This window comes from Schistocerca nitens, chromosome 1 (genome assembly GCF_023898315.1).
Source record: "Schistocerca nitens isolate TAMUIC-IGC-003100 chromosome 1, iqSchNite1.1, whole genome shotgun sequence".
Lineage (NCBI taxonomy): Eukaryota > Metazoa > Arthropoda > Insecta > Orthoptera > Acrididae > Schistocerca > Schistocerca nitens.
Window position 1 is genome coordinate 624,738,298 of NC_064614.1, and position 16,707 is coordinate 624,755,004.

A 16,707-nucleotide genomic window follows, 5' to 3' on the forward strand; every position below is an offset into this window, starting at 1 on the left:
CTCCTGTAGATGAATGCCTGCGACAACAGAAAGTGTGGGAGGAAAAAACTACAAAAAGATCTGGTGTCGAAGCACAGAGTTCAAAATAAATATACGACTGATAGACTAACTTTTAATCAGCCTTTAGTTTCTTGTGAACGACGTACCAGACCTGTAAACAACTTTACGCTAATCTCTCTAATGTAGGGAGCATATTGTGAACAATGTGGGTTTTCACAGGTGACAGGGATTCGCTCTCATCCGAGAGCTGACTTCTCAGTATGAGTGGGAACTTGGGCAGTTCTCCTGCTGACGCGAGCGTCCATTTCTTCATTAATCTGTGCGAAAGTTTTGCCCTTGGTCTCAGGCATCAGGAAATACGTGTACAGTGTAGCGCACAGGTTGAGCACGGCGAAGCCCCAGAAGGACCAATAGGCGCCCACGCTGTCCGACACCACCTGGAACATCTTCTTCAGGAAGAAGCCGTACAGTGACACGATGGTGGTGTTGATGGATGTGGCCACTGCTTTGACGGACAAATGGTATATCTCGCCGATTAACGGATACAGTACCGCTCCCGCGCCAATATCGTAGGAAAACTGGAACAACATACACATCTTTTAGATTACATTTTTTTTTTTCAGTTGTGACAACAATAAACTCTACTAGGAATAATGAAATGCAACTACTGAATTTCATCACTGTAGGTTTAAAGATTTCATAATATTCTAAGTTCTTTAGTGGTTCAGTCGGAACGCTCCAGCTAGGATGGAAAACCATGTTATGCCATATCTGGGGTTTCATCCATCCCAAATTCGCAATCGTTTGATATACGCAATCCATCTAGGATAGTGACTCCCAGCATTGTTGGTACCATTACCATCGAGGGCAATCAGTTCTTAGCTATTACCCGTCCCTTTCCCCCCTTTCTCGACTTCCTTCTACCATCCACAACGTTAGCGTCTAACTAAATTAAAAAAAAAAGAATTTTCCTTGAACATTTTCGTTTTTAAGATAAGGAATGATAAATAGTAGTTAGTTTTCGCTTGTGTTTTATTAAATCACAAACTGAAGATCCACTGAGACAACTGATGCTGCTTATTTCTAACAACGTGTTGTTATAGAATGATGAAGCAGTTCTCAGTGTAACGCGAGTGCACTCGAAATTTCTCATCAGAAAAGATAGCTAACTATCCCTGCTGAGGGTAGACTTCATCTGTACCACTCAGACACCTAGCAAAAGTAACTTACTTTTTGTAAATCACTTAATTGCCGGACTCCTTCCTTATGATCTGTCAGAAACTGGTAGTTCTTCAGGTTACCAATGCTTTGTTTCTGACTATTATCACTTACAATAATAATAATTCTGTTTAGACCCTGTAGCAGTATAATACCATTACTTAGTTACTGCTGTATTGTGTTGTCAGCAGTTCTTTATCATTGCAACGTGGGTTACGTGGAAATGCCTGGTCCATTGCAACAACAACCTACAACTCTGAGATGGAATTTTCATGAGATATTTAAGCATATTTGATATATATTTCTCAATGGTTCAAATTGTATGTGTAGTAGAGCAAATAAGTGAATAAGATGTTCTTCCATTCATTTCACAAGCTGTAATCCCCGCCACTCTGAGTTACACAACACAAAATATTGCTAGAATTTGAAGTAAAAAATTTAATTACTGTTAACTTATATAAATAGAATTAGAGTGTTACAAAATAGTAATAATATTAATGATCTTAAAAGTGAATCCTTTTGTTTTTACCACTAATAAAATTTAATTTTACACCCTAGAGGGTAATTATCAATAGGCTGGGAACCATTGACCTAGAGGAGCAGTAAAACATCCTTGACTTCAATGTAATTTAACGTTTTCTTCGTGTTTTGTTCTTCATGAAATTATCCTCTGTGTTGATAAGATTTTTTTTTCATAACGGTTAACTGGGTTCCATTGTTGTTGTTGTGGTCTTCAGTCCTGAGACTGGTTTGATGCAGCTCTCCATGTTACTCTATCCTGTGCAAGCTTCTTCATCTCCCAGTACCTACTGCAACCTACATCCTTCTGAATCTGCTTAGTGTATTCATCTCTTGGTCTCCCTCTACGATTTTTACCCTCCACACTGCCCTCCAATGCTAAATTTGTGATCCCTTGATGCCTTAAAACATGTCCTACCAACCGATCCCTTCTTCTAGTCAAGTTGTGCCACAAACTTCTCTTCTCCCCAATCCTATTCAATACCTCCTCATTAGTTACGTGATCTACCCACCTTATCTTCAGCATTCTTCTGTAGCACCACATTTCGAAAGCTTCTATTCTCTTCTTGTCCAAACTGGTTATCGTCCATGTTTCACTTCCATACATGGCTACACTCCATACAAATATTTTTAGAAACGACTTCCTGACACTTAAATTAATACTCGATGTTAACAAATTTCTCTTCTTCAGAAACGATTTCCTTGCCATTGCCAGTCTACATTTTATATCCTCTCTACTTCGACCATCATCAGTTATTTTACTCCCTAAATAGCAAAACTCCTTTACTACTTTAAGTGTCTCATTTCCTAATCTAATCCCCTCAGCATCACCCGATTTAATTTGACTACATTCCATTATCCTCGTTTTGCTTTTGTTGATATTCATCTTATATCCTCCTTTCAAGACACTGTCCATTCCGTTCAACTGCTCTTCCAAGTCCTTTGCTGTCTCTGACAGAATTACAATGTCATCGGCGAACCTCAAAGTTTTTACTTCTTCTCCATGAATTTTAATACCTACTCCGAATTTTTCTTTTGTTTCCTTTACTGCTTGCTCAATATACAGATTGAATAACATCAGGGAGAGGCTACAACCCTGTCTCACTCCTTTCCCAACCACTGCTTCCCTTTCATGCCCCTCGACTCTTATAACTGCCATCTGGTTTCTGTACAAATTGTAAATACCCTTTCGCTCCCTGTATTTTACCCCTGCCACCTTCAGAATTTGAAAGAGAGTATTCCAGTTAACGTTGTCAAAAGCTTTCTCTAAGTCTACAAATGCTAGAAATGTAGGTTTGCCTTTTCTTAATCTTTCTTCTAAGATAAGTCGTAAGGTTAGTATTGCCTCTCGTGTTCCAACATTTCTACGGAATCCAAACTGATCTTCCCCGAGGTCCGCTTCTACCAGTTTTTCCATTCGTCTGTAAAGAATTCGCGTTAGTATTTTGCAGCTGTGACTTATTAAACTGATAGTTCGGTAATTTTCACATCTGTCAACACCTGCCTTCTTTGGGATTGGAATTATTATATTCTTCTTGAAGTCTGTGGGTATTTCGCCTGTCTCATACATCTTGCTCACCAGATGGTAGAGTTTTGTCATGACTGGCTCTCCCAAGGCCATCAGTAGTTCTAATGGAATGTTGTCTACTCCCGGGGCCTTGTTTCGACTCAGGTCTTTCAGTGCTCTGTCAAACTCTTCACGCAGTATCTTATCTCCCATTTCATCTTCATCTACATCCTCTTCCATTTCCATAATTTTGTCCTCAAGTACATCACCCTTGTATAAACCCTCTATATACTCCTTCCACCTTTCTGCCTTCCCTTCTTTGCTTAGAACTGGGTTGCCATCTGAGCTCTTGATATTCATACAAGCGGTTCTCTTCTCTCCAAAGGTCTCTTTAATTTTCCTGTAGGCAGTATCTATCTTACCCCTAGTGAGACAAGCCTCTACATCCTTACATTTGTCCTCTAGCCATCCCTGCTTAGCCATTTTGCACTTTCTGTCGATCTCATTTTTGAGACGTTTGTATTCCCTTTTGCCTGCTTCATTTACTGCATTTTTGTATTTTCTCCTTTCATCAATTAAATTCAATATTTCTTCTGTTACCCAAGGATTTCTATTAGCCCTCGTCTTTTTATCTACTTGATCCTCTGCTGCCTTCACTACTTCATCCCTCAGAGCTACCCATTCTTCTTCTACTGTATTTCTTTCCCCCATTCCTGTCAATTGTTCCCTTATGCTCTCCCTGAAACTCTCTACAACCTCTGGTTCTTTCAGATTATCCAGGTCCCATCTCCTTAAATTCCCACCTTTTTGCAGTTTCTTCAGTTTCAATCTGCAGTTCATAACCAATAGATTGTGGTCAGAATCCACATCTGCCCCTGGAAATGTCTTACAATTTAAAACCTGGTTCCTAAATGTCTGACTTACCATTATATAATCTATCTGATACCTATTAGTATCTCCAGGATTCTTCCAGGTATACAACCTTCTTTTATGATTCTTGAACCAAGTGTTAGCTATGATTAAGTTATGCTCTGTGCAAAATTCTACAAGGCGGCTTCCTCTTTCATTTCTTCCCCCCAATCCATATTCACCTACTACGTTTCCTTCTCTCCCTTTTCCTACTGACGAATTCCAGTCACCCATGACTATTAAATTTTCGTCTCCCTTCACTACCTGAATAATTTCTTTTATCTCGTCATACATTTCATCAATTTCTTCATCATCTGCAGAGCTAGTTGGCATATAAACTTGTACTACTGTAGTAGGCATGGGCTTTGTGTCTATCTTGGCCACAATAATGCGTTCACTATGCTGTTTGTAGTAGCTAACCCGCACTCCTATTATTTTATTCATTATTAAACCTACTCCTGCATTACCTCTATTTGATTTTGTATTTATAACCCTGTAATCACCTGACCAAAAGTCTTGTTCCTCCTGCCACCGAACTTCACTAATTCCCACTATATCTAACTTTAACCTATCCATTTCCCTTTTTAAATTTTCTAACCTACCTGCCCGATTAAGGGATCTGACATTCCACGCTCCGATCCGTAGATTGCCAGTTTTCTTTCTCCTGATAACGACGTCCTCTTGAGTAGTCCCCGCCCGGAGATCCGAATGGGGGACTATTTTACCTCCGGAATATTTTACCCAAGAGGACGCCATCAACATTTAATCATACAGTAAAGCTGCATGTAAAGCTGCATGTCCTCGGGAAAAATTACGGCTGTAGTTTCCCCTTGCTTTCAGCCGTTCGCAGTACCAGCACAGCAAGGCCGTTTTGGTTAATGTTACAAGGCCAGATCAGTCAATCATCCATACTGTTGCCCCTGCAACTACTGAAAAGGCTGCTGCCCCTCTTCAGGAACCACATGTTTGTCTGGCCTCTCAACAGATACCCCTCCGTTGTGGTTGCACCTACGGTACGGCCATCTGTATCGCTGAGGCACGCAAGCCTCCCCACCAACGGCAAGGTCCATGGTTCATGGGGGAAGTGGGTTCCATTACATGCTTTCAATGATTCCTGGCATAATGGTTTGTTCCCTAGAAGGCTTAGACTATGTCAGACTTCTAACTGGGGTTATTTTACTAATATCTCCGAAAACCTGTTGGCATCGCAGGCTTATAAACAACGAAATATGTTCGGTCTTTGGTGGAGTTTAGTCGTCGCTGCTTAGAGTGAGCTAGTATCTCAAACATTACAACAAGTAAGAAGCAGATATTTGATGAATACTATTGCATGAAATGACTCCTTATCCGCCTGTAAGTGTCAGGTTCTTAGTTTACTTTTGGTGCAGTTACAGAATTTTGGCTTTTAGTCATTTTTAAATAACGATAAATTATCTTTCCGGCTATTTACATCTAAATCTACACGTATTCTCTGCGAACCATAGTGAGGTGTATAGCAACGTAATCTTTCAATTGGACCAGTTATTAGTGTTTCAAATTCAAATGACTCTGAGCACTATGGGACTTAACATCTGTGGCCATCAGTCCATTAGAACTTAGAACTACTTAAACCTAACTAACCTAAGGACATCACGCGCATCCATGCCCGAGGCAGGATTCGAACCTGCGACCGTAGCGGTTGCGCGGTTCCAGACTGAAGCGCCTAGAACCGCTCGGCCACACCGGCCGGCTATTAGGGCTTCTTTTCGTTCTATTCACGTATGGAGAACGGGAAGAATAAGTACTTAATCTTGTATAACTACGTTCAGTATGTGCATCTACAGCTAGAATGTGTAGGAGAAATGTTGGCAATGTACACTCAAGAAGACGCGAAATGCCTTAACAATATTATTATGCTGGAAAACACAAGGCAAAGTTAAAATTCCCAAGTTCTCTCGGCTCCTTTCAGGAGATGTAGCCTTTTCTGACATCCTGGTAGATATAGAGATATAGCTTGTGCTGGCCTCTTGCAAGGTGTAGCTCACGCAAGGCTCCTGTAATAGGCAGCCTGTGCTAACCTCGAGCTGCTGTTCGATGTGTAGGTCTTGCCTCTCTGGTGGAGTAGTTAGGTGGCCTCCCAGCTTTCTCCTGGCACTCTGCCACTGTTGGGAATGTTTCCTGGCCGAAATGCAATGCACAGCTAGGCTATCAACCACTCGTAACGTATCTTTCTTTTTTGCGAAGTTTCTGAGCGTCAAAATTCGTCTTGTCACTTCATATCACCATTTTAGCTTAGGACAAAGTGTGCTCATGCATTATCGAATTTCTCCCCATTTTCACTTAGCACAAGTTGGCCATCTTGGATTTCACACCATTTTAACTTAGGATAAATTAACTCAGTATTAAGAAAACAGTGTCAATCGCGATTTTTTATTGATTTAGTGCCGACTGGTTTCAGCCCATCGCAGTGGCCATCTTCAGAACGAACATATGGTCGACTGCTGGTGGCGTGACAGGAACTGCGTATCTTCACTGGGCTCGTAAAGTATTAATCAACATTTACAACCTTGACGTTCTTGTTCAACTCTACTAGACAATAAGAAAAAAAAACCCGAATTGTTGAATAACAAATTTTGGGTTCTGCTTCAAGAAAACGCATTGGCTCATACCTCTTTCTCTGTTAAGCGGTTTCTATCGAAAAACAGCATCCCAGTGTTAGACCACCCAAATGCAGCACCAGCGTTATTTCGAATTACAATGCAATGTTCCTTTGGACATGCATCATAAGATGCGACGACTACAGCCTTTGTGAAGGACATGAAATGTATTTGCATCAGCTGTATAATGGAATAACGGCAATGACGGCCAGACCGGGACTCGATGCCGGATTCCCCGCTTATTCCGAGCGGTCGCCTCACCATTTTTTTTATTGTATAATGCATTTTCTGTTTTATTACCAGAGTGCCTTGGTACTATCACGAAATTCCAGTAGACCATAGTGAAATCATCACGTAATATAAGCTGCAAATGGAAGAAAAAATTAATTATAATAACAAAACAATAGTAAACGGAAATCAGAAAAAAATGAGAACATAGCCGAAAAACCACCACCAAGCTCCCATGACAATTTTTTATAATTTTTTTATATTTATTTTGTTTGTTAATTTTTAATGTATAAGGAAGGCCAATTGCCTCCTAATGCAAGACCAAGTTACCATATATATGTTGTTGCTGTTGAGGTCTTCAGTCCTGAGACTGGTTTAATGCAGCTCTCCATGCTACTCTATCCTGTCAAGCGGCTTCATCTCCCATTACGTACTTCAAACTACATCCTTCTGAATCCGTTTAGTGTATTCATCTTTTGGTCTCCATCTACGATTTTTACCCTCCACGCTGCCCTCCAATACTAAATTGGTGATCCCTTGATGCCTTAGAATATGCCCTACCAACAGATCCCTTCTTCTAGTCAAGTTGTGCTACAAATTTCTCTTCTATCCAATTCTATTCAATACCTCCTCATTAGTTATGTGATCTACCCCTCTCATCTTCAGCATTCTTCTGTAGCACCACATTTGAAAAGCTTCTATTCTCTTCTTGTCTAAACTATTTATCATCCACGTTTCACTTCCATACATGGCTACACTAAATACAAATACTTTCAGAAACGACTTCCTGACACTTAAATCTATACTCGATGTTAACAAATTTCTCTTCTTCAGAAACACTTTCCTTGCCATTGCCACTCTACATTTTCTATCCTCTCTACTTCTCCACAAATAGCAAAACTCTTTTACTACTTTAAGTGTCTCATTTCCTAATCTAATTACCTCAGCATCACCAGATTTAATTCGACTACATTCCATTATCCTCGTTTTGCTTTCGTTGATGTTCATCTTATACCCTCCTTTCAAGACACTGTCCATTCCGTTCAACTGCTCTTGAAGGTCCTTTGCTGTCTCTGATAGAATTACAATGTCATCGGCAAACCTCAAATTTTTTATTTCTTCTCCATGGATTTTAATACCTACTCCGAATTTTTCTTTCGTTTTCTTTACTGCTTGCTCAATATACAGACTGAATAACATCGGGGATAGGCTACAACCAAGTCTCACTCCCTTCCCAACCACTGCTTCCCTTTCATGCCCCTCGACTCTTATAACTGCCATCTGGTTTCTGTACAAATTGTAAATAGCCTTTCGCTACCTGTGTTTTACCCCTGCCACCTTCAGAATTTGAAAGAGAGTATTCCATTCAACATTGTCAAAAGCTTTGTCTAACTCTACAAATGCTAGAAACGTAGGTTTGCTTTTCCTTAATCTATTTTCTAAGATGAATCGTAGGGTCAAATGGCTCTGAGCACTATGGGACTCAACTGCTGAGGTCATTAGTCCCCTAGAACTTAGAACTAGAACTAACTAACCTAAGGACATCACAAACATCCATGCCCGAGGCAGGATTCGAACCTGCGACCGTAGCGGTCTTGCGGTTCCAGACTGCAGCGCCTTTAACCGCACGGCCACTTCGGCCGGCCTATCGTAGGGTCAGTATTGCCTCACGTGTTCCAACATTTCTATGGAATCCAAACTGATCTTCCCCGAGGTCGACTTCTACCAGTTTTTCCATTCGTCTGTAAAGAATTCGCGTTAGTATTTTGCAGCTGTGACTTATTAAACTGATAGTTCGGTAATTTTCACATCGGTCAACACCTACTTTCTTTGGGATTGGAATTATTATATTCTCCTTGCAGTCTGAGGGTATTTCACCTGTCTCATACATCTTGCTCACTATATGGTAGAGTTCTGTTAGGCCTGGCTCTCCCAAGGCTGTCAGTAGTTCTAATGGAATGTTGTCTTCTCCCGGGTCCTTGATTCGACTTAGGTCTTTCAGTGCTCTGTCAAACTCTTCACGCAGTATCACGTCTCCTGTTTCATCTTCATCTACATTCTCTTCCATTTCCATAATATTCTCCTCAAGAACATCGCCCCTGTATATACCATCTATATACTCCTTCCACCTTTCTGGTTTCCCTTCTTTGCTCAGAACTGGGTTTCCATCTGAGCTCTTGATATTCATACAAGTGGTTCTCTTTTCTCAAAAGGTCTCTTTAATTTTCCTGTAGGCAGTATCTATCTTACCCCAGTGATATACGCCTCTACATCCTTACATTTGTCTTCTAGCCATTCCTGCTTAGCCATTTTGCACTTTCTGTCGATCTCATTTTTGAGACGTTTGTATTCCTTTTTGCCTGCTTCATTTACTGCATTTTTCTATTTTCTCCTTTCATCAATTAAGTTCAATGTCTCTTCTGTTAGCCAAGGATTTCTATGAGCCCTCGTCTTTTTACCTACTTGATCCTCTGCTACTTTCACTATTTAATCTCTCAAAGCTACCCATTCTTCTTTACTGTATTTCTTTCCCCCATTCTTGTCAATCGTTCCCTAATGCTCTCCCTGAAGCTCTCTACAATCTTTGGCTCTTTCAGTTTATCCAGGTCCCATCTCCTCAAATTCACACCTTTTTGCAGTTTGTTTAGTTTTAATCTACAGTTCATAACCAACGGATTGTGCCCCTGGAAATGTCTTACAATTTAAAACCTGGTTCCTGAATCTCTGTCTTACCATTATATAATCTATCTGAGACATTCCAGTATCTCCAGGCTTCCTCCATGTATACAACCTTCTTTTATTATTCTTGAACCAAGTGTTAGCTATGATTAAGTTATGCTCTGTGCAAAATTCTACCAGGCGGCTTCCTCTTTCATTCCTTGCTCCCATTCCATATTCACCTACTACGTTTCCTTCTCTTCCTTTTCCTACTATCGAGTTCCAGTCACCCATGACTATTAAATTTTCGTCTCCCTTCACTATCTGAATAATTTCTTTTGTTTCATCATACATTTCATCAATCTCTTCGTCATCTGCGGAGTTAGTTAGCATATAAACTTGTACTACTGTGGTAGGCGTGGGCTTCGTATCTACGAGGGCTATCCACAAAGTACATTACGTTTTGGAATTAAAACTAAATAAAGTATTGGAATGTTTTGTTGTTGTATACAGATGAAAGCCACACTTAAATACTACTTTTCTACATAGTTGCAATTTAAACTGAGGCACTTATCGTAGCGATGGACGAGCTTGGAAATTCCTTCGTCGTAAAATTCGGCCGCCTGCGCCTTCAACCACGTGGTTACTTCTTTTGGGACAGAAAAGGTGTGATTTTTGTGGTTTTCCTGGAAAGAGGCACTCCAATAAACTCTCAAAGGTATTGCCAAACTCTGCACAACCTCAGAAGAGCAATACAAAACAAGCGCAGGGGAAAGTTGGGCTCAAAGATCTTGCTGATTCACAACAACGCCCGGGCCCACACGGCAAATGCCACTCGTGAAGTTCTCGAATATTTTAAGTGGGAGTTGTCCCGACCGGGCACCGAGCGACTTCCACTTATTCCCAGCAATGAAGAAGTGGTTGGCTATGCAGCGTTTTGATGACGACGCACAGCTTCAAGAAGAGGTAACCACGCGGTTGAAAGCGGTGCGGCCGAATTTCACGACGAAGGAATTTCCAAGCTCGTCCATCGCTACGATAAGTGCCTTAATTTAAATGGCAGCTATGTAGAAAAGTAGTATTTTAGTGTGGCTTTCATCTAAATATAATAAAAAAAAATTCCAATACTTTATTTATTTTTAATTCCAAAACGTAATGTCCTTTGTGGATAGCCCTCGTATCTTGGCCACAATTGCTACTTATAGCAAACTAAGAAAAATTCCAATGTAATTTCAGTGGTTGTATACCCTCATGTGTGTGGGCGTGTGTGTGTGTGTGTGCGCGCGCGCGTGTGTGTGTGTGTGTGTGTGTTTGTGTGTGTGTGTGTGTGTGCGTGTGTGTGCTTCATCCACACATATTTTACAATACAACTGGAGCGATACTGAGTCAAAACACTAAAGAAAGCGATTAGGCAAACTAGGAGAGAACAAACCGAATCAAAACAGATGGGAAACACACATAACAAGGAAAGCACCTATCATCAGAAAAATGAGATTAACCAACACCTTCGGGACGGAAAACAAGATTCAACATGTTGGCGAAGAGGTCTCGATATCGAGGCATTCGCAAGTATGACCAGTAGGCCGTGCGCATGTACTGCATGAAGTTCATGTGATCTTCCCCCTCGCCTTCTACAACATAATGAACGAAGTGTTCCAGTAACCACATAACGGTATGGGTTTTCGACAGTGGAAAGAAAGAAGAATCTGGTCGAAATATGATGTCCGTAGTATAAAACGTCTCAGAAGATCGAGTAAGGAAGGCCAATTGTCTCCTGATCCAAGACTCCTGATCCAAGACCAAGTTGCCGTATGACCTCCAAAAGTAAAGCGATGTCGTATCTTATCTGTAGACGTACAACGACTACATAAATTCGAAATTAGAACTATATTAATACCTTCAGCTGCTAACGGGCGTTGAACTATATCAACGGGCACAGGTGAAAATGTGTACACCGACCGGGACTCGAACCCGGGATCTCCTGCTTACATGGCAGCTCTGTCCAGCTGAGCCATCGAGGGCACAGACAATAGTGCGACTGCAGGGACTATCTCGCCCACCCATCCCGCGAGACCCACATTCTCACCTTGTACGTCCACACACTATATTCGTAGTGTCCCACCCCAACACACTCATTACTCGTGGAAGACATTTTTACCAAGTCCCGTAAGAGTTCGGGGAATATGTGTGCATCCGCATAGAAGAAGAAGGTCATGGCCGGTATTGCCAGAACGATATACTTACATGGATATGGTGTCTGTTCTTTCGGAAGAACAGACACCATACGGACATATCCGAAAGAACAGACACCATATCCATATAAGTACATAAATCCGTGTCGCTAAGCCCAATACGGAAAAGTCACTCGTTCGTTGGAATCAAGTTATTTACCTTATACCAAGAGGACGCTACGCGCGTCGGCAATATCGGAAGACTGATATTGCATCAAACTGTCACCCAGTTTGTATGCAGCGGTCCTCTTTCAACGAGGTTCGGGAAAGGGACTGCTTTCCAACGATTCTGTAGGAATTTCATGGTGAAGAAGGGTCTCCATAAAATTTCAGCCCCTAAATAGCTCACCGTGAGATAGAAGTCACAAATGTGTTTGCCGCAGGGGATTTGCCAAGCGGTCTAAGGCGCTGCAGTCATGGACTGTGCTGCTGGTCGCGGCGGAGGTTCGAGTCCTCCCTCGGGCATGGGTGTGTGTGTGTTTGTCCTTAGGATAATTTAGGTTAAGTAGTGTGCAAGCTTAGGGACTGATGACCTTAGCAGTTAAGTGCCATAAGATTTACACACATTTGAACATTTTTTTGAACGAATGTGTTTCAACTTGTAATTTTTACAACCAACATCAATAGGGGGCTGAAGACTAGCAGGATGGGCACAGAGAAATAAACGAGACTTGAATGTGTGAGTTTCTTGCGTTATCATCAAAACAGTACGTCGCACATATAGCACCTGCGTCTTCCTTGGTATCTCAGCCTGGCCCAACCCCCCAAAGGAACGAGGCTTCGTGACCACCTCATACCGTAAGCGAAAGATATATCGTTTCCATAAGAAACGACCAGACAGTTGCTGTAGTTTCTTCGCCAACATCGAAGGAAGCGGATAAACTTGGACCACGTAATAAGCTTTGCGTAAAACGTAAGTATCCATTATTCGGACTTTCTGGAGCAGAGTAAGAGAACGCCTTTCATGTTATAGTATCGCTGCCTGAATTTTTTCCGTAACAGACTTCCAGTTGAGCGTCGCCATTTTGAGTGGACAACGATCAATGATGATACCGAGAGACATATGCTGATCCATCTCAGTAACCCGTGGGACAACGGCGTCACCAAAACCTCGCAAAGTAAGAAGCCTGCATTTGCCTTCATTAAGTAGTACACCTGAACTCCGACAATAATCATCGATTACAGCCTTCAGTCGAGAAACCTTCGCAGAATTACGGAGTAGAACCATTACGTCATCCGCGAATGCTACGAACAGCTAGCATCCAACCTTTCAGCTGGGATGCTAGCATCCGAAGCAGGGGCTCCAGAGACAACACAAACGAAGTCATTGACAGCGGGCTTCCTTGAGGCACTCCGCGACGAGTATTTATCGGGGCGTCAGTTGGCCATTAACAACCACCGAAGTTGAAATACCCGTGAACAGATTTGAGAGCACTCACCGTGTGTCAACAGTAAAACCAACAGCCTCCAGAATCCGAAGCAAAAAGTCGTGATTAACACGATCAAACGCCTTATCAAAGTCCAGGAAAGCAAGGGAACAGGGGGCGGACGTTACAGCAGCAACCGAAACCTCGTCACTACTCTCGATTACAGGAGTAAGAATGGTACGACCAGGTACGCAGCTTTGATGTTTGGCAACAATCATCTCCATCAGAGTCGACATCCTTCTATAAACTACGCTCGCCACAGTCTTATAATCAAAGTTGAACTAAGTAATTGGGCGAAAGCTATCCGAGGAAGCCGGTCCAGGGCGTTCTGGGATTTTTCCTACACCGAATGAGGTCGGACTTACTCCACCCCGTAACACTTCATTAAAAAAGAGACGTAAAGGTAGCACCCAACAGCGGCCGAAAGCACACATAAAATTCTTTGGGGAGTCCATCCAGGCCCGGAGACTTTTGAGAAGGCGATCCCACAATAAGTCTGTAAACTTCCTGAGGCTGAAATGCAGCTAAGAGTGTATCATTATGTCCAAGTGCAACTGTCGTATCCAAGATGCTGACTAGTGGGTCGAAAGGCGTTGTACTAGATTCATCGATGTCGTAGATGTCTGCATAGGAAAAAGATAATACACCACTGGCCATTAAAATTGCTACACCACTAAGATGACGTGCTACAGACGCGAAATTTAATCGACAGGAAGAAGATGCTGTGATATGCAAATGATTGTACCATCTAGTTTCCGACTTTGATAAAGGTCGGATTGTAGCCTACCGCGATTGCGGTTTATCGTATCGCGACATTGCTGCTCGCTTTGGTCGAGATCCAATGACTGTTAGCAGAATATGGAATCGGTGTGTTCAGGAGGGTAATACGGAACGCCGTGCTGGATCCCAACGGCCTCGTATCACTAGCAGTCGAGATGACAGGCATCTTATCCGCATGGCTGTAACGGATCGTGCAGCCACGTATCGATCCCTGAGTCAACAGATGGGGACGTTTGCAAGACAACAACCATCTGCACGAACAGTTCGACGACGTTTGCAGCAGCATAGACTATCAGCTTGGAGACCATGGCTGCGGTTACCCTTGACGCTGCATCACAGACAGGAGCGCCTGCAGTGGTGTACTCAACGACGAACCTGGGTGCACGAATGGCAAAACGTCATTTTTTCGGATGAATCTAGGTTCTGTTTACAGCATCACGATGGTCGCATCCGTGTTTGGCGACAACGCGGTGAACGCACATTGGAAGCGTGTATTCGTCATCGCCATACTGGCGTATCACCCGGCGTGATGGTATGGGGTGCCATTGTTTACACGTCTCGGTCACCTCTTGTTCACATTGACGGCACTTTGAATAGTGGACGTTACATTTCGACCCGTGGCTCTACCCTTCATTCGATCCCTGCGAAACCCTACATTTCAGCAGGATATTGCACGACCGCATTTTGCAGATCCTGTACGGGTCTTTCTGGATACAGAAAATGTTCGACTGCTGCCCTGGCCAGCAGATTCTCCATATCTCTCACCAATTGAAAACGTCTGGTCAATGGTGGCCGAGCAACTGGCTCGTCACAATACGGCAGTCACTATTCTTGATGAACTGTGGTATCGTGTTGAAGCTGCATGAGCAGCTGTACCTGTACACGCCACCCAAGCTCTATTTGACTCAATGCCCAGGCGTATAAAGACCGTTATTACGGGCAGAGGTGGTTGTTCTGGGTACTGATTTCTCAGGATCTATGCACCCAAATTGCATGAAAATATAATCACATGTCATTTCTAGTATAATATATTTGTCCAATGAATACCCGTTTATCATCTGCATTTCTTCTTGGTGTAGCAATTTTAATGGCCAGTAGTGTATATAACATCTTGCAACAAATGAGACACACTCTTGAGCAAGCAATGCACGTGCGACGTGAATGAGAAGGTTTGTAATTACGTGGTAGCCAATCATCGCGGCGAGCGGCACCCAGTCCAGCGCGGCGTCCACGTCGCCCTGCGACTCGTCCAGGTAGAAGTAGGCCCCCTCGATCGCCAGGCAGACGGAACACAGCACAAACGACACAATGCAGAGCGTCCGGCGGCCAATGCGGTCGATAATGAGCGACGCCCCCAGGCTCGCCAGCAACTGGACGGACACGAGAATGATGGAAGATATGTCGGCGTCGAGGCCGCTTCCGCTTCGCTCAAATATTTGCGTCGTATAGGCCGAAAACGCCACCGATCCACTGGACATGCGCAAGACAATGAAACCTACCATTAAAAGTAACGTTCTGCGATGCACAGGTACGACCAACACGTCTTTCAGCTTCCCTTTCGTTTCTTGCTTGCGACGTAGGGTCTTGCGCATTTCCACCAGTTCTGAGTCCATCTCCTGTGGATCTAGTTGTCCCTTCAGTCTTGTGAGGGACTTTACCGCTTCTTGTTCCCTGTTGCGAATCAGGAAGAAATACGGAGATTCTGGCATCCAGATGAAGGTGATGACGAAAAAGATGGGAAGAGAACAGCAGATAATGGCTGCGGTCGTAACAGACACGTAGGGCCCTATGCAGTAACTGAAGAGACTACCGCCCTGCAGCAGCACTGAGTGGATTGCTACCGACGTGCCCCGTATGTCAGTGTCGGCGATCTCGCCGAGGTACATGGGTATCACCGTGAGGACGATACCGCCGCCCAGGCTCCCGACGATTCTGCCGGCGAGCAGCATCCCGAAAGAGTCTGCAAAAGCGACCATCAGCCACCAGGCGAGGAGCGGGACAGCGCTGAGTAGCAGCAGTTTCTTCCGCCCCAGCACGTCGACGAGGTAGCCGGTGGCGAATATGGACACCGGCATGGTCAGCGAGTTGACGGACGTGAGCCACGAGCCCTCGTCTGCGGTGAGTGGAATTGGCGAATCCTCGGACTGAAGGATTGGAACAGTCGTACCGGACCAGCCCGAGAAGGACCCGTGGGAAGCGTATGCCAGCGACGCTGAAGGAAAGAAGAAAACACCGTCGTCGTTTAACATCCTCGATCATCTGACATGATCTTTAAAGCAAAGCAATAGTCAATGAGGAACGACGGCACTTGAAGACGGGCCAACAAAACTTTGGCAATCATAATCACGTATTGTTCAAAAGAAGACAAAACTTTCCAGTTCTTATGTTTCACAGCGAGTCACTAATCGTTTTTAATTTGAGAGAAACTTCCAATGTAGAAGCGGTCTTGCACAGTGGTCATTCACTATGAAGGAATACAGCAGTTTTCTTTGACAACACCGTTGGTATTGCACTAGGAAAACACACCATATGACAATATCAGGTTCTTTTCACTTCGCACCTTAAATTTAGAAGGAGACGTAAAAATTATACAC

At 43.2% G+C, this 16,707-nt stretch overlaps 1 protein-coding gene across 1 annotated transcript; it reads right to left on the reverse strand.

Moving 5' to 3' along the window:
* Positions 1–236: 236 nt before the first annotated feature.
* LOC126263636 (facilitated trehalose transporter Tret1-like) lies at positions 237–16,362 on the reverse strand. The gene is made up of 2 exons (XM_049960769.1): positions 15,295–16,362; positions 237–578 (listed from the first exon to the last, which is right to left on the reverse strand). The coding sequence occupies exons 1-2, from the start codon at positions 16,360–16,362 to the stop codon at positions 237–239; spliced, it is 1,410 nt and encodes a 469-aa protein (XP_049816726.1).
* Positions 16,363–16,707: the final 345 nt, after the last annotated feature.